The following is a 17,519-nucleotide window of genomic DNA, read 5'->3' as shown; positions in this document are numbered from 1 at the left end:
AAAGGTTTATGATTGTAGTAGTGTTTTTTATTTATCAATATTGTATTTTTTGTTTGTCTTTTTAAAATGTTTACTTATGTTTCTTTTTATGAAAAAATTGTTGTTCTTTCTTATTAAAATGCTTGTTGTCCTTTTTTAGTAAAGAGTGTGTCAGGTGGTGTTGAATCAGATATCATGATTATAGTTACTGATATCAGAAATCAGTTTGCGGGTAGTGAATGAGTTTAATATAGAATTACGCTCCATTAGCAAAACAATTAATTATAATTTAGTTTTATTTTTATAAATAGATATGTGAATCAGGCAGCGTGTTGTCTGTTATATGTCAGTTCATCGGATTTAGTTTTTGAATTTTCCTAAATTTCTTATATATGTATTTGATTTAGTGAAAGTTGATGAATTAAAAAAAACTAAATCAATAGACACTATTCAAAGTGTATGTATTTCAATCATTTTAAATTGATGGGTGTTGTTTAAAACTTATTCGTCCTAAAATATAGGTACTAAATATATCGTTATTAATTACAGTAAAATATATTGAGAATAATAACAAAAAATATAAGATATAAAATATAAAATTATAACTATATTAATATAGGGCAAGTAGGTGTTATAATATTTTTTGTAAATTAACATATTAACTAAATAAATTAAATTTTTGATTATTCACCGTCTATTCATTATAAACATATAGAAATATTTAATTAATACGACATTATATTAATGTTTGTCTTTCAACTAATTCAGTTAGTTAATGATTGCATCTGAAGGCTTGGCGCTATGGCCAAGTCATTCTTAATGCATGAAGTTGAGGGTTCGATCCCCAACTCTTTGAGGCTGTGGTTTGCATGAACGAAAAAATACTTAATAATAATTATCAATCGCTGCTAATTCCCGCTTAATTTTTTGATTATTCATTCACACAGTACACATCAATTTATTCATTTTAATTGAACTAAAATAAATTAACGGTTTGATTCGGTTTTTGTCAACTTTAATCAGTAACGAAGTCATTCACAGATGGGATCGTGCATTCATTTCGGTTGGAGTTGGTCGAAGACGTAAATTTTTCTTTTAAAAGTTTGGATTATAAGCTCTGTTTTATTGGTATAAAGAAATTATCTATTGAATATATATATATATATATATATATATATATATATATATATATATATATATATATATAATATAGAGAGAGGAAAAGATGAGAGATGGATAGTATTATATAAACAAAAATGTAAATATTTAATAGTTGCATTGCTGGACATGTTGGGGCATCTATTTCACAAAACTTGATAGGTATTGGCTAAAGCAGTGGGATTTGTTTGGCATGCCTCAAACCCCAGATTCAACCAACTCTTTGATTTGTGTGTTTTAGAGAGAGAAACCCAAAAGAATCTTAAATTCTTCTCTATACACTTCTCCATTATTTTATTCTTTTTTCTGCCCTATATACTGATGCAGAATGTGAACCCAAACTCTTAATAATTTTTCTCTCATACCAAACAACAATTATATCTGTCTGCTCCATAAATAGACTAGCTGCTGGTAAGAGAGAGAAACACTTTCTCTCTCTAGATTTGGTGCAATTTCCTTCTGGGTGTTCTTGAAATCTTCTTCATCTTCACTTCATAATATAGCTTTTAATTTTGATCATCTTCTCAAACTTTTGGCAACTCTTACAGGTCAGAACATATTTCTTTTACTTCTTTTACCAATTTTGTTTGAATCCTATGGAAGAGAATACTTAAAAATGATTGTTTGTTTGCATCTTTATTTCCTTTTTAGTTTCTTGATTATGCCCTAGTACTTATATGCATGCTTTCTTGAGACTTTTAGTTTTACATCCACCCCAAGATTTTTTTTTTCTTTTTTTTCCCTTATAATTATTATCTATAATCAGCCAAATAATAATTTCCTTATTAAATAATTTAATCTGTTTGCATGTTTTTTTAAAATTTGTCTTGGATCTTGATCATTATCTCATAGGTTACATATATACATATGTTTAATTTAACTTCATTTCTTTATCAAGAAAATTATAATAATAACTTCGTTTATTATTAATTACCAAGTTGGAAAATACTATTTTATGGATAAAAAAACATTTAAGTTTAATACTGAATAAATTTTGCATCCATTTGTTATAATTTACTATAGAGTAAAAAGCTATATGGTACTTCTCTTTTTTATAAGTCAAAGTGTGGTCTGTGATCAATGATAATATCTTCTGTTCAGGAGGTACATACGGTACTGTTTAAACGTAAGTGAAATTATTGATGATATTATAGAGGTGATAATGGTAAGAAAAACATTGGAATAGCTACAAAATAGCAAATAAATTAGACATGACAGTAGATATTTTGTTTTTAGAGAAACAATAATTGTGGCCCAAAAATATAGTTGTGAATCAGAAGGATAAAAAACAAGCTGCTAGAAGACAGATTATACTAGAACTTCGCATGGTTGATGTTATAGACTCATACGTCAGTCATCGATTATTTTTAGTTATACGTTTTTCTATTTTAGACAACATCATTTTTATCCCTCGTTCGTTTTATTCCGTCTCCGACCATTTTTCTTCTCTTTTTCTCTTGTTCCGATCCTTTATTTTACTAATTTCGGCATAATCAATTTGTTATTTTGACATTAATGTAGATCTTTATCAAACTCCTTCGGTAAATTAATAAGCATTTTTTAGGATTAATTATTTTTACGGTTATTCAACTATATTATTTTTACAGAACCGACTTGAAATTTGTTATACTTTGATAACAAGATATTATTTTCAAGTAATTAGAGGTTATATGGTCAATTCTATACCAAATTTTGTCTATGTAGGATTGTCGCTATACACTGGCGCCGAGGCCAATGTATTGCCAATATGTTATACATAGCTTATTTAAATTTCCCTCATTTTCTTTTTTTCTTTCTTGACAGGGGATTTGTAAACTGTACTCTAGTTAGTAGAAGGACTATATAATAATATCATCAGAGAATTTTGAAATGTGATCAAAATGCATTTCTTAGCATAAGTTATTTAGAAGAATTAAAGCAAGGACGGAGCTAAAAATACTGAAAAACAAGCTTTATTTACAAACACGCACAATCTATAATGGAGAAATTAATTCTCAAGCCTTATGACAAAGAATCCATGAGAATGGCCATGTTAAAACATGAAGAAATGTTTAAAGAACAGGTAAATTTGATTTAGTTTAATTTTCCTCTAATGTTCATATTTTTCATCTTTGTTATATTATTTTGGCAAAATAATTTATTAATCCACTCGCTCGCTATATATACCATATTCTTTAAATCTTGTCAGTTTGATCTATCATTTTCTTGATTTTTGTCAATCACATCCATAACTTGTTTAGAGTTGACATGACGCAATATTATATGTCCACATACATAAAATTTATCATATAATTAGCATATATATCATTACATCACGTCATCTTCAAACTGTTGTTCGGAAAATGATGGATCAAACTAATAAAATTTAAAAAACTTGCTGTATATGACTACTGAACTATAGTTGTTGGTTGATCAATTTATTTTACCTATTCATTTATAGATTTTAAATTAGAGGTAAATATTTTATTTCAGGTACATGAACTTCATAGACTATACAGAATCCAAAAGATTCTTATGAGAAGCATTGCTGGCAGAAGGCCAAATAATACACAGAATAATCAAGAATTATGGAACTCAAAACATAGCATTAATTTTGCACAGAAGTGTATAATGACACGTGGCGTAGAAACACCAGCTGATCAAGATTATGCAGCAGAATCAAGCGGTAATGAACATAGAGCTGTCTTAGAAATTATAGATGAGAGTGAAATTAAGCTAACATTGGGTCCTTCAAGTTATAATAGTACCAGAAGGAATAAAAAAAACCCTCATGAGACACCATTAACATCAGATTCAGGTCCTTCAAGTTTTTCTTCATCTTCAACCGGTTCGAGTAACATTATAAATAAGACGACAATAAGTTCTTTAATCCATCGGAAAATGAACGCGAAAACGGAAGAATCTTTCGGGGTTGATGGTGGTGAAGAATTGAGAGAGGAGAGATTAAATCAGCCTCCTTGGCTTTTTCAAGTTTTGAGTCTAAATATGACTTGAAATGCAAGTAATTAACAAATTATTATGAGGAGTTGATATGAGATGATTTTAGAACATTTTCATATTGGCTAAATGATCCGTTATTTATGTGATTGTATGGATTTTTCTGTTTAGTTTTTAGATTAATTAGTGGGATTTCTTGTGTAGAGAGATGACTTGTTATTATTTTCTTGCAAAAAGCATTAAGATCTATAAGATGTGGACTGCTTTTTGTTCTTAATTTACATCATCATCATCATTATAAATTATAATAATTGTCAATGCAATTGAAACTTGTATACACATACACTATTGAGATGCTTGAGAGCTAATCAAATGTTGAAATAAGACTATTAAATGGAAAAATGATTTTATATATCCACATTTTTTTTACCAAAATGACAAATATATCTTAGAAATAATTTGTGACAATTTAATTCGTCAATTTTGTAATTTGTGATAAATATATTTAACTCTCATTTTAAACTTATTTCCGAACACACAGTCCTCATTTTTAAATCATATAACCCTTTCTAAATTGAACTAATCGACTCTATCAAATAATCATTGATGAAATTAAAAATAAAATATTAGTTATAAAAATAAATTTAAAATGAGAGTTAAAAATGTATGCTTCCGCGTGCACGTGCGTGTAATAAGATTAAATAGATTTAAAAATTAGTAAAATTAAATTAAATTGATTCAAATAGGAGGTAGAATAATAAGAAACATTAAGCATTTTTCCTTTATCTAAATATAATTTTTTGAGTCTTTTAATTTTGATGTACTATAAAATTTAATTTAATTGATCCGGCAATACAAATTTATGTATCCAATTGAGTTTTTTCTAATTCTAAATGCCTGTCCGAAAATAACAACCAGCAATTTTCCCTAGATTTCAGACCACTACAAATGCAAATGTCGCTGGATTAACTGATTTGCTCCAAAAATATCAGTCATTTTTGTTTTATTCCACTCATGGTCAGCTTTTGTTTTCAATATTCATCTATCAGGAAATTATTCTCTTTTACTTTCAATCATCAATATCTAGGTTGATTACTTATATTCTTATAATGCAATATTGAATTCAATCCGATAATACTTTAAGCTCAAGCTACATTTTTGTACTCATTGCCAGCTGAAATTATGTACATTTGACACAATCTATTTGGATAGGGGTGTGCATAGATTGGGTCGTTCTCTAACCCAACAGAATTAAATTTAACCGATTAACTGAATAATCAAATTTATTAACATTAATTATTAAAAGTAATAGGAAATTAAAGATATTATTGGAAGTATACAAACTATCAAAATATATTATTTTGATGATTGAATTTTAATTTTTTAATTTTAATTATTAAATTTTAACTTCTTTTCAATTTGATTATCAAAATTTAACTGTCAGCTGAATTTTATTTTATTTTTTGCATAATTGGACCGAAAAAATTTCTTGTTGAATTGATATTATATATAAATGGCAATTTCATGAAAATACAAGCAAAAATTAATTGTCAAGTGGTAAAATCTGACTTCTACATCATCATTTTGGTGTAAAAATTTCAATTAAAATAATTTTGAAATTTAATAATTAAAATAAAAAAATCAAATTTTGATCAGCAAAATAAAGTATATAGCGATAGTCTGAATATTTTTGATGTCTATTACCTTAAAAATTCCCTTTTTATATGTGTATGACCATTTATTTGAACGGAGTTGTGTATATTAGCCATTTTATTTAATGTAAGATCATTAGAAGTATTTCGACTTCTTATAAATCCAACTGCTATATATTATTTTGAGCTGATATAATAAATTAATTTTTTTTCTGAAAAATCTTTAAATAATTTGGTTTAACCTACGAATTTTGCACACTTTTACTCTCTATGCCCTGACCAATAACATGCATACTCCTACAAGTCAGTACAGTCTTTTTTTAATCTACTTGGGAGGCAGAACTGCCTTTTCACATTAAAGCATGCTATCTAGACAAAACACCTACAAAAGTCTAACAAAAAATACAATGTCATGATTTAATTCAGGTCCATTAAAAGAATAGTCTATGACTCATAAATAAATAAAATAATATACTAACTTAACTTCTTCAAAATGCTCTTCATAATCAACCCAATACCCCCCACCAGATAAGAGTATTTAGACCTTATTTTTCTTTCTCTTGTCTGCCACCATATGAGCACCAGATTCTTTTTTCAATAAATTTAAGGTCTATCTATCAATCTATAATCTGATTAAAGCCTGCATGTCCTAAAACAACTTGGAAAAAAGGTTATGAAACATTCATTCAGCTTTTTATTTTATTTTTTTAGAAAAAAAACATTTTTTAAAATCTTTTTATTCTTAACTTTTATTTCATTTGTTCTTTATAAAAATTTACACATATATAATTCTTTAATTATTTATTTTGTAAACAACTAATATGTTAGACCGCAGATGTAGAAATGGATTGTCAGATAGTGTTCGAGTAATGTAATCCACCAAATTTCGTCCACTAAAAAACCACATATGTACAAAATAAATAGTTAAAAAACTATTTAAATACAAAATATTTAATAGAAATTAAGTGCAATAAAAATTAATAATACAAAGATTTTAGGGTAAATTTAGCGTTTTCACATGCTTCAAATTCCATACACATAAGGATCACAAGAGTATAAATTAAATAATTAAGAGACTGTTTAAATATAAAATATTTATTAAAGGCCAAATGAACTGGAAATTAATAATAAAAGGACTTCATAAGAAGTTTAGCAAAAAAAAAATCATTCCGATGAACAACAAAGTCTGAACTTCTCAAAATTTACTACTATTTCAATATCTTGCTTTTATTTCGTCTAAATTAGTATTTAAACTTTTTGAAAATATATCAAACAAGTAGTTAGTTTTTTTTTTCCGAGCATCAACGGCAAATGTAAAATAAAGTTCATATTTATCGAAATTCCGCTGTCATATAAGCAAAAAAATGAAAGTAATGTGCAAGTGATACACATTTATATGTGTGGAATTAAAATGACAAATGGTATAAATAATTTCTCTTTTAGCTTTGCTAGTAGTCCGACAGATCAAACAATAACTAAAAAAACTAGTTTGATATTAAAAGTTGAAAATGGTAATTTAACTGAAACAAAAGTCTATGCATTTAAATTGTAGATTCATGAAAATTTAAACACCATTTTTCCTTTAAATATCAAGAAAGCTATCATCTTGTATATTGTATGATATAAATTGGGTTAGACATGAGCATGCACTTGAGCTGCTACCCTGTCCCTCAACCCAGTTTTCAATTATTATTTTTCTCAATAATAATAATAAAGCCTTTTATCTAAAAGGGTTTCAATAATTTGGACACAAAATTATAAGACCCAACAATTGCTTTGCTTATTATGTAAGCTTAAATGCACCAAAAATCATTAATTTTTAAGTGTTTTTGATATTTAACATAATTTTTTTAATTTTGACAAAAAAGTACATAAACTTTTAAAATTTTACAATTAGAGACATCGACACCGTTTTAGATTAAAACGGCGCCGTTTTGATATAAAATTACACTGTTTTAAAAAAAAACACACATGCTCTTAATTGCAAAATTTTGAAAGTTTATGTACTTTTTTTCCAAGATTAAAAAATTATGTTAAATACAGAAAAACGCAAAAGTTGGTGATTTTTGGTGCATTTAAGCCTACTATGTACTGCATTTCTTTTCATCATCCTATTACTTACAGTCCTTACTTTAGTTCAAAACGTTTGACTTGCAATCCTAAGATTATTGTAGGAAATGAGATTGACATGAATCTAACATGTGACATATATATCAAAGTAGAAATAAAAGAGAGGCAACTTGTGATCACAAGATACATATGGTCAATTGGTCATGTGGCTTGGAGGCGTGCATTTAGTGCAAACTAAATTGATTTAAAAAAAATCAAACTGAACTAAAATTTTAAAGAATTAAATTTTCAAATTTAACCTAATTAATCATTTTGGTCAAATTTTTTGGTTCAATTTCAATTCGATTTGCAATAAAACTGAATAAAGAGAGAAAAAGAGGTTCGGATCCGATTCAATCAGGCCTAGTTCTTGTATGTGCAGGTCCATTACGGTTTAGGTATAAGCTCTTTCTTATCTATATAGAATTTTAACTTAAAATAAGAGTTTGAATTCGTATGTAAAACCCAGATTTATTACCGGTTTAGCCTCAGCCCAAATTTGTTGAAAAAAAGTATCCATGGAACATGTCTACAGACTACAGTGAACATCTTGTCTTTGAATTCTTACGTGTTGAATGTTTGTTTCTACTGATTCATTTTCTCAGGAAACTAACAGGAACTAGGCCTTGGTCCCTTTTATTCCCTGCTAGAAATGATTCGGCTCAAAATTTTAACCTCTATGAAACAGATTTGATACTGATACCAGACATCAGCATACCAATTTCGGATTAAAAAATGTTTGGCTTAGTGAACTATGGACTTTTAATAGAACAGTTATTATATCATTTTATTTTTAAATCAACTTGAGGTTACTATAGCAATTCACGTCAAAAATTGCTCATATAACAGCAGCTAATTATGTGATTACCAACATGTTCGTTGTCACATAAGTAAATTTTTAATTTAAATTGTTATAGTAATCGCAGGTTAATAAAAGAAACAGAAATTCAGTTACAAAAATATAACAAATGAAACGATGATAACCATAATGTAAAAGGTTTATAGTTTAATAACTTTATAAACTTTATCAATTAAGTAGTCTACCAGCCAAATAAATATTTTTATTTATGTCTTATATACAAGAATATCACACAAAACAAATACAAATAATACAAGTAATTGAGAATAAAAACACAAGTAAAAACCAGAACTGCAAGGCTAAAAGATGAAACAGACGTTTTCATGATATGGAATGTCTACGATCCTTAGCAGGTTTAGCTCGAGCTTTAGAGAAAGAATCACCCTCACCGCGCACAAATGGATATAACCGTCCAAGCTTTTTCGACACAGAGTTTATAATTGATTTTCGAGGCAGAGGAGGTTTATCAGCTGCAGATGGAGAATGCAGCATTGGACTAGCTGTCACAGATCGTCCTCCTGACGAGTTCTCAATTTCCTTCATTCGCATTTTCATTTTCGTTAGCTCTAGTTTCAGGTCCTGATTCTCTCTTTTAAGGCTGGATATCTCATCAGAAATAGGTGGATTATGATTATGATTATCAGTAGAATATACGGTTTTAGAAGGAATTGTGGGTGAGTCTCCATTCATAACATCTCGAAGTCGCTGTTGCTCGTAGTATAGCACCTGAACTACTGTCTGAACTGGAAGACGGTCGTTTTGTGCAGCGTGTGCACAAGCTTCTCTGGATAGCTTCTGGCAATCCATTAAACTGCATGCTTTCTTCTTCTCCATGTCACTTAAAGCAGGATGAGCCTATCAGAATCATAAGAAAATTAGCTGATTAAGAAAAAAGAGTACAATAAAACTAATAAAAAAATCTTAATTTTAGAAAATAAATAAAATGGTTGCACTAGCGTCAAAGACTTATTGCAGCAGGGAAAATGTATATACTGCATTAGATGTAAGGTAGGGGTGTAATCGAGTCAAGCCTGAGTGATTAATTCCATACTCAAACTCAAGCTCTGGTCTAATTAGCCGAGTTCAAGCTTGAGTCGAGCTTTAAACAATTCGAGCTTGCGCTCGGTAAATTTGATAACTTTTTAACGAGTTCGAACTTAAACTAGATTAGTTACATAAATTATTAAAATTATTTTTAATGATAATCTAATAAGAAAAGTTTATATGTACAAAGGATTATTGCAATATATAAGGGTAACTCTGCAAAATTAGATAAGCTCGATAAGGCTCAATAAGGTTCGCAGGCCTACCAAGTCAATTATGTTAGAACTCAAACTCAACTCTACAGACTACTCGAGCTCGATAGATTACTCAAGTAGCTTGATCTCAAACTAGAGATAAACTCGACAGAATACTCTAGTAACTCGACTCGATTAATATCAACTGATTTTGTCGTTTTAGTTATTTTTTGAGTCAATCCTGAGTAGCTCATGAGTTAGCTCGACTCATTTACACCCCCTAATGAAAGGTAATAGTCTTAGCACATTCTGCATAGCAATGATTCGTTACTGTTGCTATAAGTCATTTATGCAGCAATGATATATGAAAAATGAAATGATTCAGTAATTTAAAGATTCGGTAAAGTAAAATTACGGCGATGCAGAGAGAACGAGATTAAATTTAAGAGTGAACCTTGAGGAAGATGTCAATGGCTCTGTATATGCCATCTTCTGTTATCCTCGATTGTTCTGGAATTAGTTCAGCAAGATTGATGAATCTTGCAACAGTTAAGTTCCGATCAGAAGCTATTTCAGCTAGGTAGTTCTCCATTAGCTTCCCGACACGTTCCATATCACTTGGAGGAGGAGAAACATACTCATCATCGGCAGCTTGATACCCCATTCTGATTCCTTGCACTTGGTATTCAACGTAATTCATCAAGATTCTTTGAATTGTATCCACATCAAACAATGTGTCACCTGTAAATGAATATGAAGGAATCAAGAGATCATCTAACACGGCTTGTCCGAGTTGCAATGCCATCTTTTTTTCCAAATCAAGCCGGCAAGCAACTGTTGTTTCGAGATATATTGCAGCACGAAGCAACATCGACAGAAAGCTGACTGACAATACATTCTTTTCCCTTGGTAAAAGACTCACTATTGTCTCTAAGACTACCCTTTTTTCATGCTCTTGTTGTAGCTCAATTTTCTTCCTCCCCTTTCCAAATATTTCCTGCTTCAAAAGAGAGAACCATCACATGCTATGTTGCAAGGAAACAAAAGAACACCAAAACAGTAACCAGCAAAACCATAACGCTTTTACAAGAATAGATTTTGGAGTTTCGGATGGCAAAACGTAGGACTCCATAAGTTCAGATATATAACACTCAAATAGTAATGAAATCATCTTTACGGTTGTGACATCTCTGAGTTCAAACCCCAGTCGTAGCTAATCAATCAAAATGTATAAATCTACGAGCTATATATTGCACAGAAACAATGCTCAAACATAAAACACTAGAACTACATTTGTTTTACAAGAAAAAGAACTGTGCAATGTAGGTCACATGTAAATGTAAAAATTATATAACACTCGATAAGTAGTGAAGTCAACTTCTTGGTTGTGCGATATCGATTTTCAGCCCTATTCGTAGCCAATGAATCAAAATATATAAATAAAGTTATACAAAAGAATCAAACTAATTTCTCAGGTTGAAGATCTCACCAAGCCTCGGAGCGATTTCTGTGCATAGAGCATAAGTATAGGACCAAGAGCATATTGTTTAAACCCCCTAGCCATCATTGCACCCAAAACTCTTTGAAATATATCAATCCTAAGAACAGTTAAATCTTCAGCCCACCAATCAACAATGGGCTTTGGTTGAGGCGTCAACGAAGAATGCATGCCTTCATTTCCGCTATCAGACCTACCCGATATAGAAAATTGTGTTTCCTTGCAGGCCATGAATGCTATAGCATCTATGCATCTACTTACCAATTTTACTTTCTCGGCCAGTGGAAGATATTTTTCGGACAAGTGCAAGATTGAAACTGCACCAGCAAGACTTTTAAGTGCCACTTCATTTATGTATGCTTCAGTTCTTGCTACTAAATTTCCAACTCCATAATCCTCAGTCATTTCTAGATACTCTGCAACACAACGAAGCAGGGCGATGTTTTCTGTACTAATTTCGAAGTTAATTCCATAGCAGAACTTGGCTGCCACTTCAAATGCTTCTGCCCCGCCGGGGATATCTGGGAGTTCAATCTCGGAAAGATCAGCATCACTAGAAGCTGATACTAGTTTTCTTATGAAACCACTCTTGGACACCAATGGAAACTGCCATGGAAATAAAGGACCAATGTAAAGATTTCTCAATTCTAAGAGTTACAAATTAGACCATAATATGAAGATTTGTTACAAATTAGACCATAAAATGATTAATTCTTGATACAACCCTGAAGAAATTAGCAAGTAGCAGATAGTAATCTAATCATAGACATTGAATAAGATTTTCAATTTCTAAAGTAGTAATTGCCATGGAAATAAAGAACCAATCTTTACTCTTAACAATTACAAATTACACCATAAAATGAAGATTTGTTACAAATTAGACCATTGTTTCTTGATTTAAAATTTAGATACAACCCAGAAGAAGTTAGCAGATAGCAGATAAAAAGAACCTTATGCAATGAAAAAGAAGATCCACCAGCATGAACAGTAACATCACTGGGAATTTCCTGGGAGAAAATCCTGCAAAAAAGTTCAAGACTTCATCATCATTACAAAAGTACCCATCAAACAAAAACTGATAAAAGAGCATAAAAAGCTGAAACAACAAGAAAAAAAAGGCTAAAAAGAATCAAAACCATTCACTGGTTCTCTTCATGGCATTGGTCAGAAGCTCTTTCTTTTGGGATGACATGTTAGAATTTTGGTCCTGATGAAGCTCCACCACCATGGCAGAAAAGGAAGGATCTTTATGAAAATCATGTCTCCATTAATTTATAGAGTGAAATAATGAAGAAGAAGCAGTAGCAAGAGACCCCAATTCTGCATGGCTGTCTAGCAATTCAGTACTTGTTTGTTTGCTTATGGCCTTTTTTTTCAAATTCTTAGGTGAGAATTGAGAAACTAAGCAATAAGTGAATGAGAGACTAGAATTTCAAGCTCAAGCTCTCAAATCTTTCATGATGTGTTTGTGTGAATCCATTTTCAGCCTTACAAACACAGCATTGTCTTTATTATTTTTGTTTTCTATATATTTAGCCCAAAAAAAACCAAGATTAAATGGGAGTGGTCACTCAACTAGGAACAATGACTTATTGTTGGTGCTTTATTAGTCTTTTTAGTAATATGGAATATTAATTAGTAAAAAAAAATTGAATAAATCCCATTTACTAGAGATTATATGAAACTTTTACTTTGGTTTAATTGTTGTTATTATTGATACAGTATAATTGACTATTTGATAAAACTTGATTAGTTATTGATGTGATATATTAAATGACTTCAAAAATATAATTATTTTTTATTATTTTTATAATAAATTATTTTATATTTATTAAAATAATATAAATTATAAGAAATAATTATTAATTGAAAATTATTTATATAGAAATTAAATAAATTAACTAATTACAATATTTTAAATTTTACTTATAAATAATTAAATTATTTAATTTTGAAGGTACACTTTCTATTTTAGAAATAAATTTTAAAATTTAAATAAATCTTTCAATTTTTATCATGACAACTTTATTTTACCATCAATATATATTTTTAATGTATGTATGTATATAGAATTACATGAATATATAGATTATTCAAACATGGAAAAGAGATTAAAAAATAAAATATATTTGAACAATATATATACAAACAAAAGGATGTGAATAAGGTATATGGGGTGATTGAGAAGTTGAGGAGGATGAGAGATGGCTGCATGCTCATTAAAGGACAAAGGTAAGAATTTTATTTTACAATTATTCCAATCCACAAATGTCTCCCTCTCTTATTCTTCATTTCTCATGTTTTTCATTGGTTAGCATCTTATTCTTAAAAAAGGAAATGGATGAGTTATTAGGAAAAGGGTTGGTTTTATGATTTTCCTATTCTTGTGGTTGGTTTTTTAAAAAGTTAGATTTATTGTTCATATAAATAATTATTTTAAAATAATATTATAGTTAATAAGTGAGAGATATTTATAAATTCATCCTTCTTGACAATATTCTTATAGAAAATTTATCTAGTGTAATATATCAAGAAATATGCATTCAGTTCGAACTACATTAAACACATCAAATTTTATTTGTTTAAAACTTGACTCAATCAAAATAAAAAAAATATATATGTTTTTTAATCGAACCAAACAAACTAATTGGTAAGGTTGATTTTTTTGGTTTGATCTAGTTGTTTTGATTTTGTTTTTACTGAAACTTTAGTTGAATTGTTTTAATTCAAAATCAATTAGAATTAGCAAATTAATGAAAACATTTCTACAATATAAATAAATTAAATTTTGTTAATTTTCTTTTTATTTAATTTGATTCTTGCACACTGTTTATATTCATTATTAGGATGGATTCTCATCATTTAACAAGAGAAAATATGGAGAAAAAAATTATATTTTTGTCATTCTATGAAAACAAGCTATGAGTTTGGTTCCAAAATTTCTATAAAATTACGATGGATTTTATTTATTAAAAAAAATCATTTTATAAAAAATATATTCATTTATTAATTTTATTTTTTTATTTTTTAAAATTGAGTGTACCTATATTAAATGAATTTTATAATACATATATCTTCAATTGAAATTGAAGAAAATTAAAGAAAAACTAGTGCACATTCAGTACAGGGAAAAAGAGGGGTAATTTTCACCAATCGTCCCTGTACTTTAATTTCATATGCCAATGATCCCTAACGTTATTTTTATAGTAATTTTGTCCAAATTATTTTTTTTATTTCTCCATATAAACGTCATCTCACCATTTTTAATTTGCATCACTTAGGCGTCTAATTATGTTTTTAGGTCAATATATTGGACGGAATTAACATTAAAATAATGTTAGGGATCTTTGGGATATGAAATTAAAGTTCAGGGATGGTTGGGATATAAATTAAAGTTCAGAGACGGTTGGGGAGAGAGACGAAAGTTCAGGGACATTTAATGAGAATTACCCGGAAAAAGAGTCAAATTACCGTGTTCATTTTATTTTCCAGTTAAATATATTGTTTTTTGAACACATGAACAATTCACCTTATTTTTTTGAACAAAAGAACAATTCACCTTGTTTTTTTGAACAAAATGAACAAAAGAATAATTCACCCTCTCAACTCGGCACAAAAGATAAAAATGTCATTTCGAATAAAGTGGATCATTTCAATCTAGAAATTGACGTTTTTAAATAAGAAACACCCCTCTAATAAAATATTAAAATTTACTTGAGTTTAATCAAATTTAGTTTTCCTTAGTTGGTCAATGTTATTGAAGTACTTATATTGAATTTAAATTCGATTTGATATATTAAACTCTTATCTCATCGATTTGAATTTACTCAATTACTAAAAATAGTTGGATAAATATGGATTAATAGTAAACTGATTAAAAGGAGAGAAGAAGAGAAAACTCATTAAATTCATAAAACATCATGGTCCAATTTGTAAATGTTGATAGATCATAAGACAGAATCATAAGTCGATCTCAAATAACAAATGTGATTTAACATCACAATGTTTCTTTGGTCCTATATATTAAAAATAATGTAGAACACTATGTAAAATTGGTCCTACAAATTGTAGAAAACTAGTTTATAACTAGCATGTTAGATTTTTGTGGCTATAATCTTTTAAATTATCTTCATCACCATATTAGTATCAACCCTTTTGTTGAATAGGATAGAATTATATTTACATTTCATGCCTATCCAAAAGTTTTGGATAATTCACCTACTGCCCCATTTTATAATACCTATAACTAAAGTTCAAGAATTAATTCATAAATAAAAGGCTTAATGGCAAAATAGACCCAAACCTTTACAACTTGTTGCAATTATATCCAAACCTTTTAATTTTTGCAATAATATCCAATTGCATTAATTTGTTACAATAATATCCAAATTGCACTTTTTATTTGAATTTTTTTTGAGTTTTTTGCCATTTTTTTTGGGACTTTTAGTATATTATTATGCATCAAAACATAACAATAGTCTAATATAGTAATTGAAAACAACAAGTTTAGCCATCAATTTGACTATTACTGCTATAAAAAATGCAATTTGGATATTATTACAACAAAAAAATACAATTTGGATATTATTGCAAAAATTAAAAGGTTTGGATATATATAATTGCAACAAGTCGTAAAGGTTTGGGTTTTTTTTTTACCATTAGGCGTAAATAAAAAAGTTCAAGAATTAGAGAACTTGAAGGGCCGACTTTTTTAAATGAGCAAAGGGCGTTATGGTCTCTAAATTTTTACATCATAATTAAATTCATTCATATCTAATCAATTTAATTAATTAAAAAAATATTTTTTTAATTTAAGATGAATTAATCCTCAAATTATAAATAAATGTGTGCGCAGTGACCTAATTTATAGTCTCTGATTAAATTTCTATGTCATGATTAATTAATTCATATTTAATAATTTTAATAAATTACTGATATTATTCTTTAATGTTAGGTCAACTAATCATCAAATTATAAATGAATGTGTCCATGATGAACCTAATTCAGAAGTTAATTGATGTAAAATTAGAAAATATTATACTTAGTTGATTAAAATGATAAATAATTTTCACTCACAAATTTAGGAACTACAGTGACATTTTATTCCTTCTTAAATTGTTAGTCCCCAATGATTCTCCATTCGAGCTAGAGCTTGAACTCGAGATAGACTCGATAGAATACTCTAATAGCTCGATCTCAAACTCGACTTGATTTCGTCGTTTTAATTGTCTTTTGAGACAATCATGAGGTAACTCGACTCATTTACACCCCCTAATTAAAGGTAACAGTCTTAGCACATTCAGCATAGCAATGATTCGTGACTGTTGCCAAAAGTCATTTATGCAGTAGTGATATATGAAAAATTAAATGATTCATTACTTTCAAGATTCGATAAAGTAAAATTAACGTGATACAGAGAGAACGAGATTAAATATAAGAGAGTGAACCTTTAGGAAGATATCAATGGCTCTATATATGCAATCTTCTGTTATCCTTGATTGTTCAGGAATTAATTCAGCAAGATTAATGAATCTCGCAACAGTTAAGTTCCGATCGGAGGCTATTTCAGCTAAGTAGTTCTCCATCAGCTTCCCTACACGTTCCATATCACTTGGAGGAGGAGAAACATAATCATCATATGCAGCTTGGTACCCCATTCTGATTCCTTGCACTTAGTATTCGACGTAATTCATCATGATCCTTTGAATTGCATCCACATCAAACAATGTGTCACCTGTAAATGAATAAGAAGGGATCAAGAGATCATCTAACACGGCTCAATCTCATGCCCCTTTCCCCATGACAATTGTAGTCCTTCAACATTAAAATTTCAGATTCATGTAGAATATTGGCAACAACTGTAAGAGGTGCCCGTATATGCACTCAGAGGACCTACTCTAAGCACTCAATCTCTTCACAAGTCAATCCTGGAAACTTAACTATTTACAAAGAAACCAGCTGATTTTTCTAAATTTATAGCCCTACTATATATCACAATAAAACACTAAAAATATACTCAAAAAACACTAAGAATATACTTATAATACACCTAAATAACACTTAAAAAAACAAGATCTTAATTAGTTACA

The 17,519-nt window shown here is 29.0% G+C and overlaps 2 protein-coding genes across 3 annotated transcripts; one reads left to right on the top strand and one right to left on the bottom strand.

Annotated features, from left to right (window-relative positions):
* Positions 1-1,247: 1,247 nt before the first annotated feature.
* Positions 1,248-4,351, top strand: LOC126657751 (uncharacterized). Its single transcript, XM_050352515.2, has 3 exons — positions 1,248-1,685; positions 2,941-3,199; positions 3,610-4,351. Exons 2-3 carry the CDS (start codon positions 3,116-3,118, stop codon positions 4,129-4,131), a joined length of 606 nt encoding a protein of 201 aa, XP_050208472.1. The 5' UTR covers positions 1,248-1,685; positions 2,941-3,115; the 3' UTR covers positions 4,132-4,351.
* Positions 4,352-8,840: 4,489 nt separating this feature from the next.
* On the bottom strand, positions 8,841-12,966 carry LOC126655883 (BTB/POZ domain-containing protein SR1IP1). Of its 2 annotated transcripts, none has more exons than XM_050350227.1 (5): positions 12,567-12,966; positions 12,381-12,450; positions 11,422-12,036; positions 10,387-10,932; positions 8,841-9,549 (listed from the first exon to the last, which is right to left on the bottom strand). In XM_050350227.1, exons 1-5 carry the CDS (start codon positions 12,656-12,658, stop codon positions 9,016-9,018), a joined length of 1,857 nt encoding a protein of 618 aa, XP_050206184.1. In that variant the 5' UTR covers positions 12,659-12,966; the 3' UTR covers positions 8,841-9,015. The 2 variants fall into 2 exon arrangements, with proteins under 2 accessions (XP_050206184.1, XP_050206185.1); XM_050350228.2 differs by having other exon boundaries at positions 10,387-10,929; positions 12,567-12,964.
* Positions 12,967-17,519: the final 4,553 nt, after the last annotated feature.

Source organism: Mercurialis annua, linkage group LG7 (assembly GCF_937616625.2).
Source record: "Mercurialis annua linkage group LG7, ddMerAnnu1.2, whole genome shotgun sequence".
NCBI lineage: Eukaryota > Viridiplantae > Streptophyta > Magnoliopsida > Malpighiales > Euphorbiaceae > Mercurialis > Mercurialis annua.
Note: the sequence above shows the minus strand (reverse complement) of the source record. Positions and strands in the feature narration are given on the sequence as shown.

What these genes read in the sequence shown, in the direction of transcription:
- LOC126657751 (XM_050352515.2), top strand. Translation starts at nt 3,116, where the DNA reads ATGGAGAAATTAATTCTCAAGCCTTATGACAAAGAATCCATGAGAATG. An exon ending in AAGAAATGTTTAAAGAACAG is followed by an intron (nt 3,200 to 3,609) that starts GTAAATTTGATT and finishes ATTTTATTTCAG; the next exon opens with GTACATGAACTTCATAGACT.
- LOC126655883 (XM_050350227.1), bottom strand. Translation starts at nt 12,658, where the DNA reads ATGGTGGTGGAGCTTCATCAGGACCAAAATTCTAACATGTCATCCCAA. An exon ending in AGAAATCGCTCCGAGGCTTG is followed by an intron (nt 10,933 to 11,421) that starts GTGAGATCTTCA and finishes TCTCTTTTGAAG; the next exon opens with CAGGAAATATTTGGAAAGGG. An exon ending in CCATTGACATCTTCCTCAAG is followed by an intron (nt 9,550 to 10,386) that starts GTTCACTCTTAA and finishes TGATTCTGATAG; the next exon opens with GCTCATCCTGCTTTAAGTGA.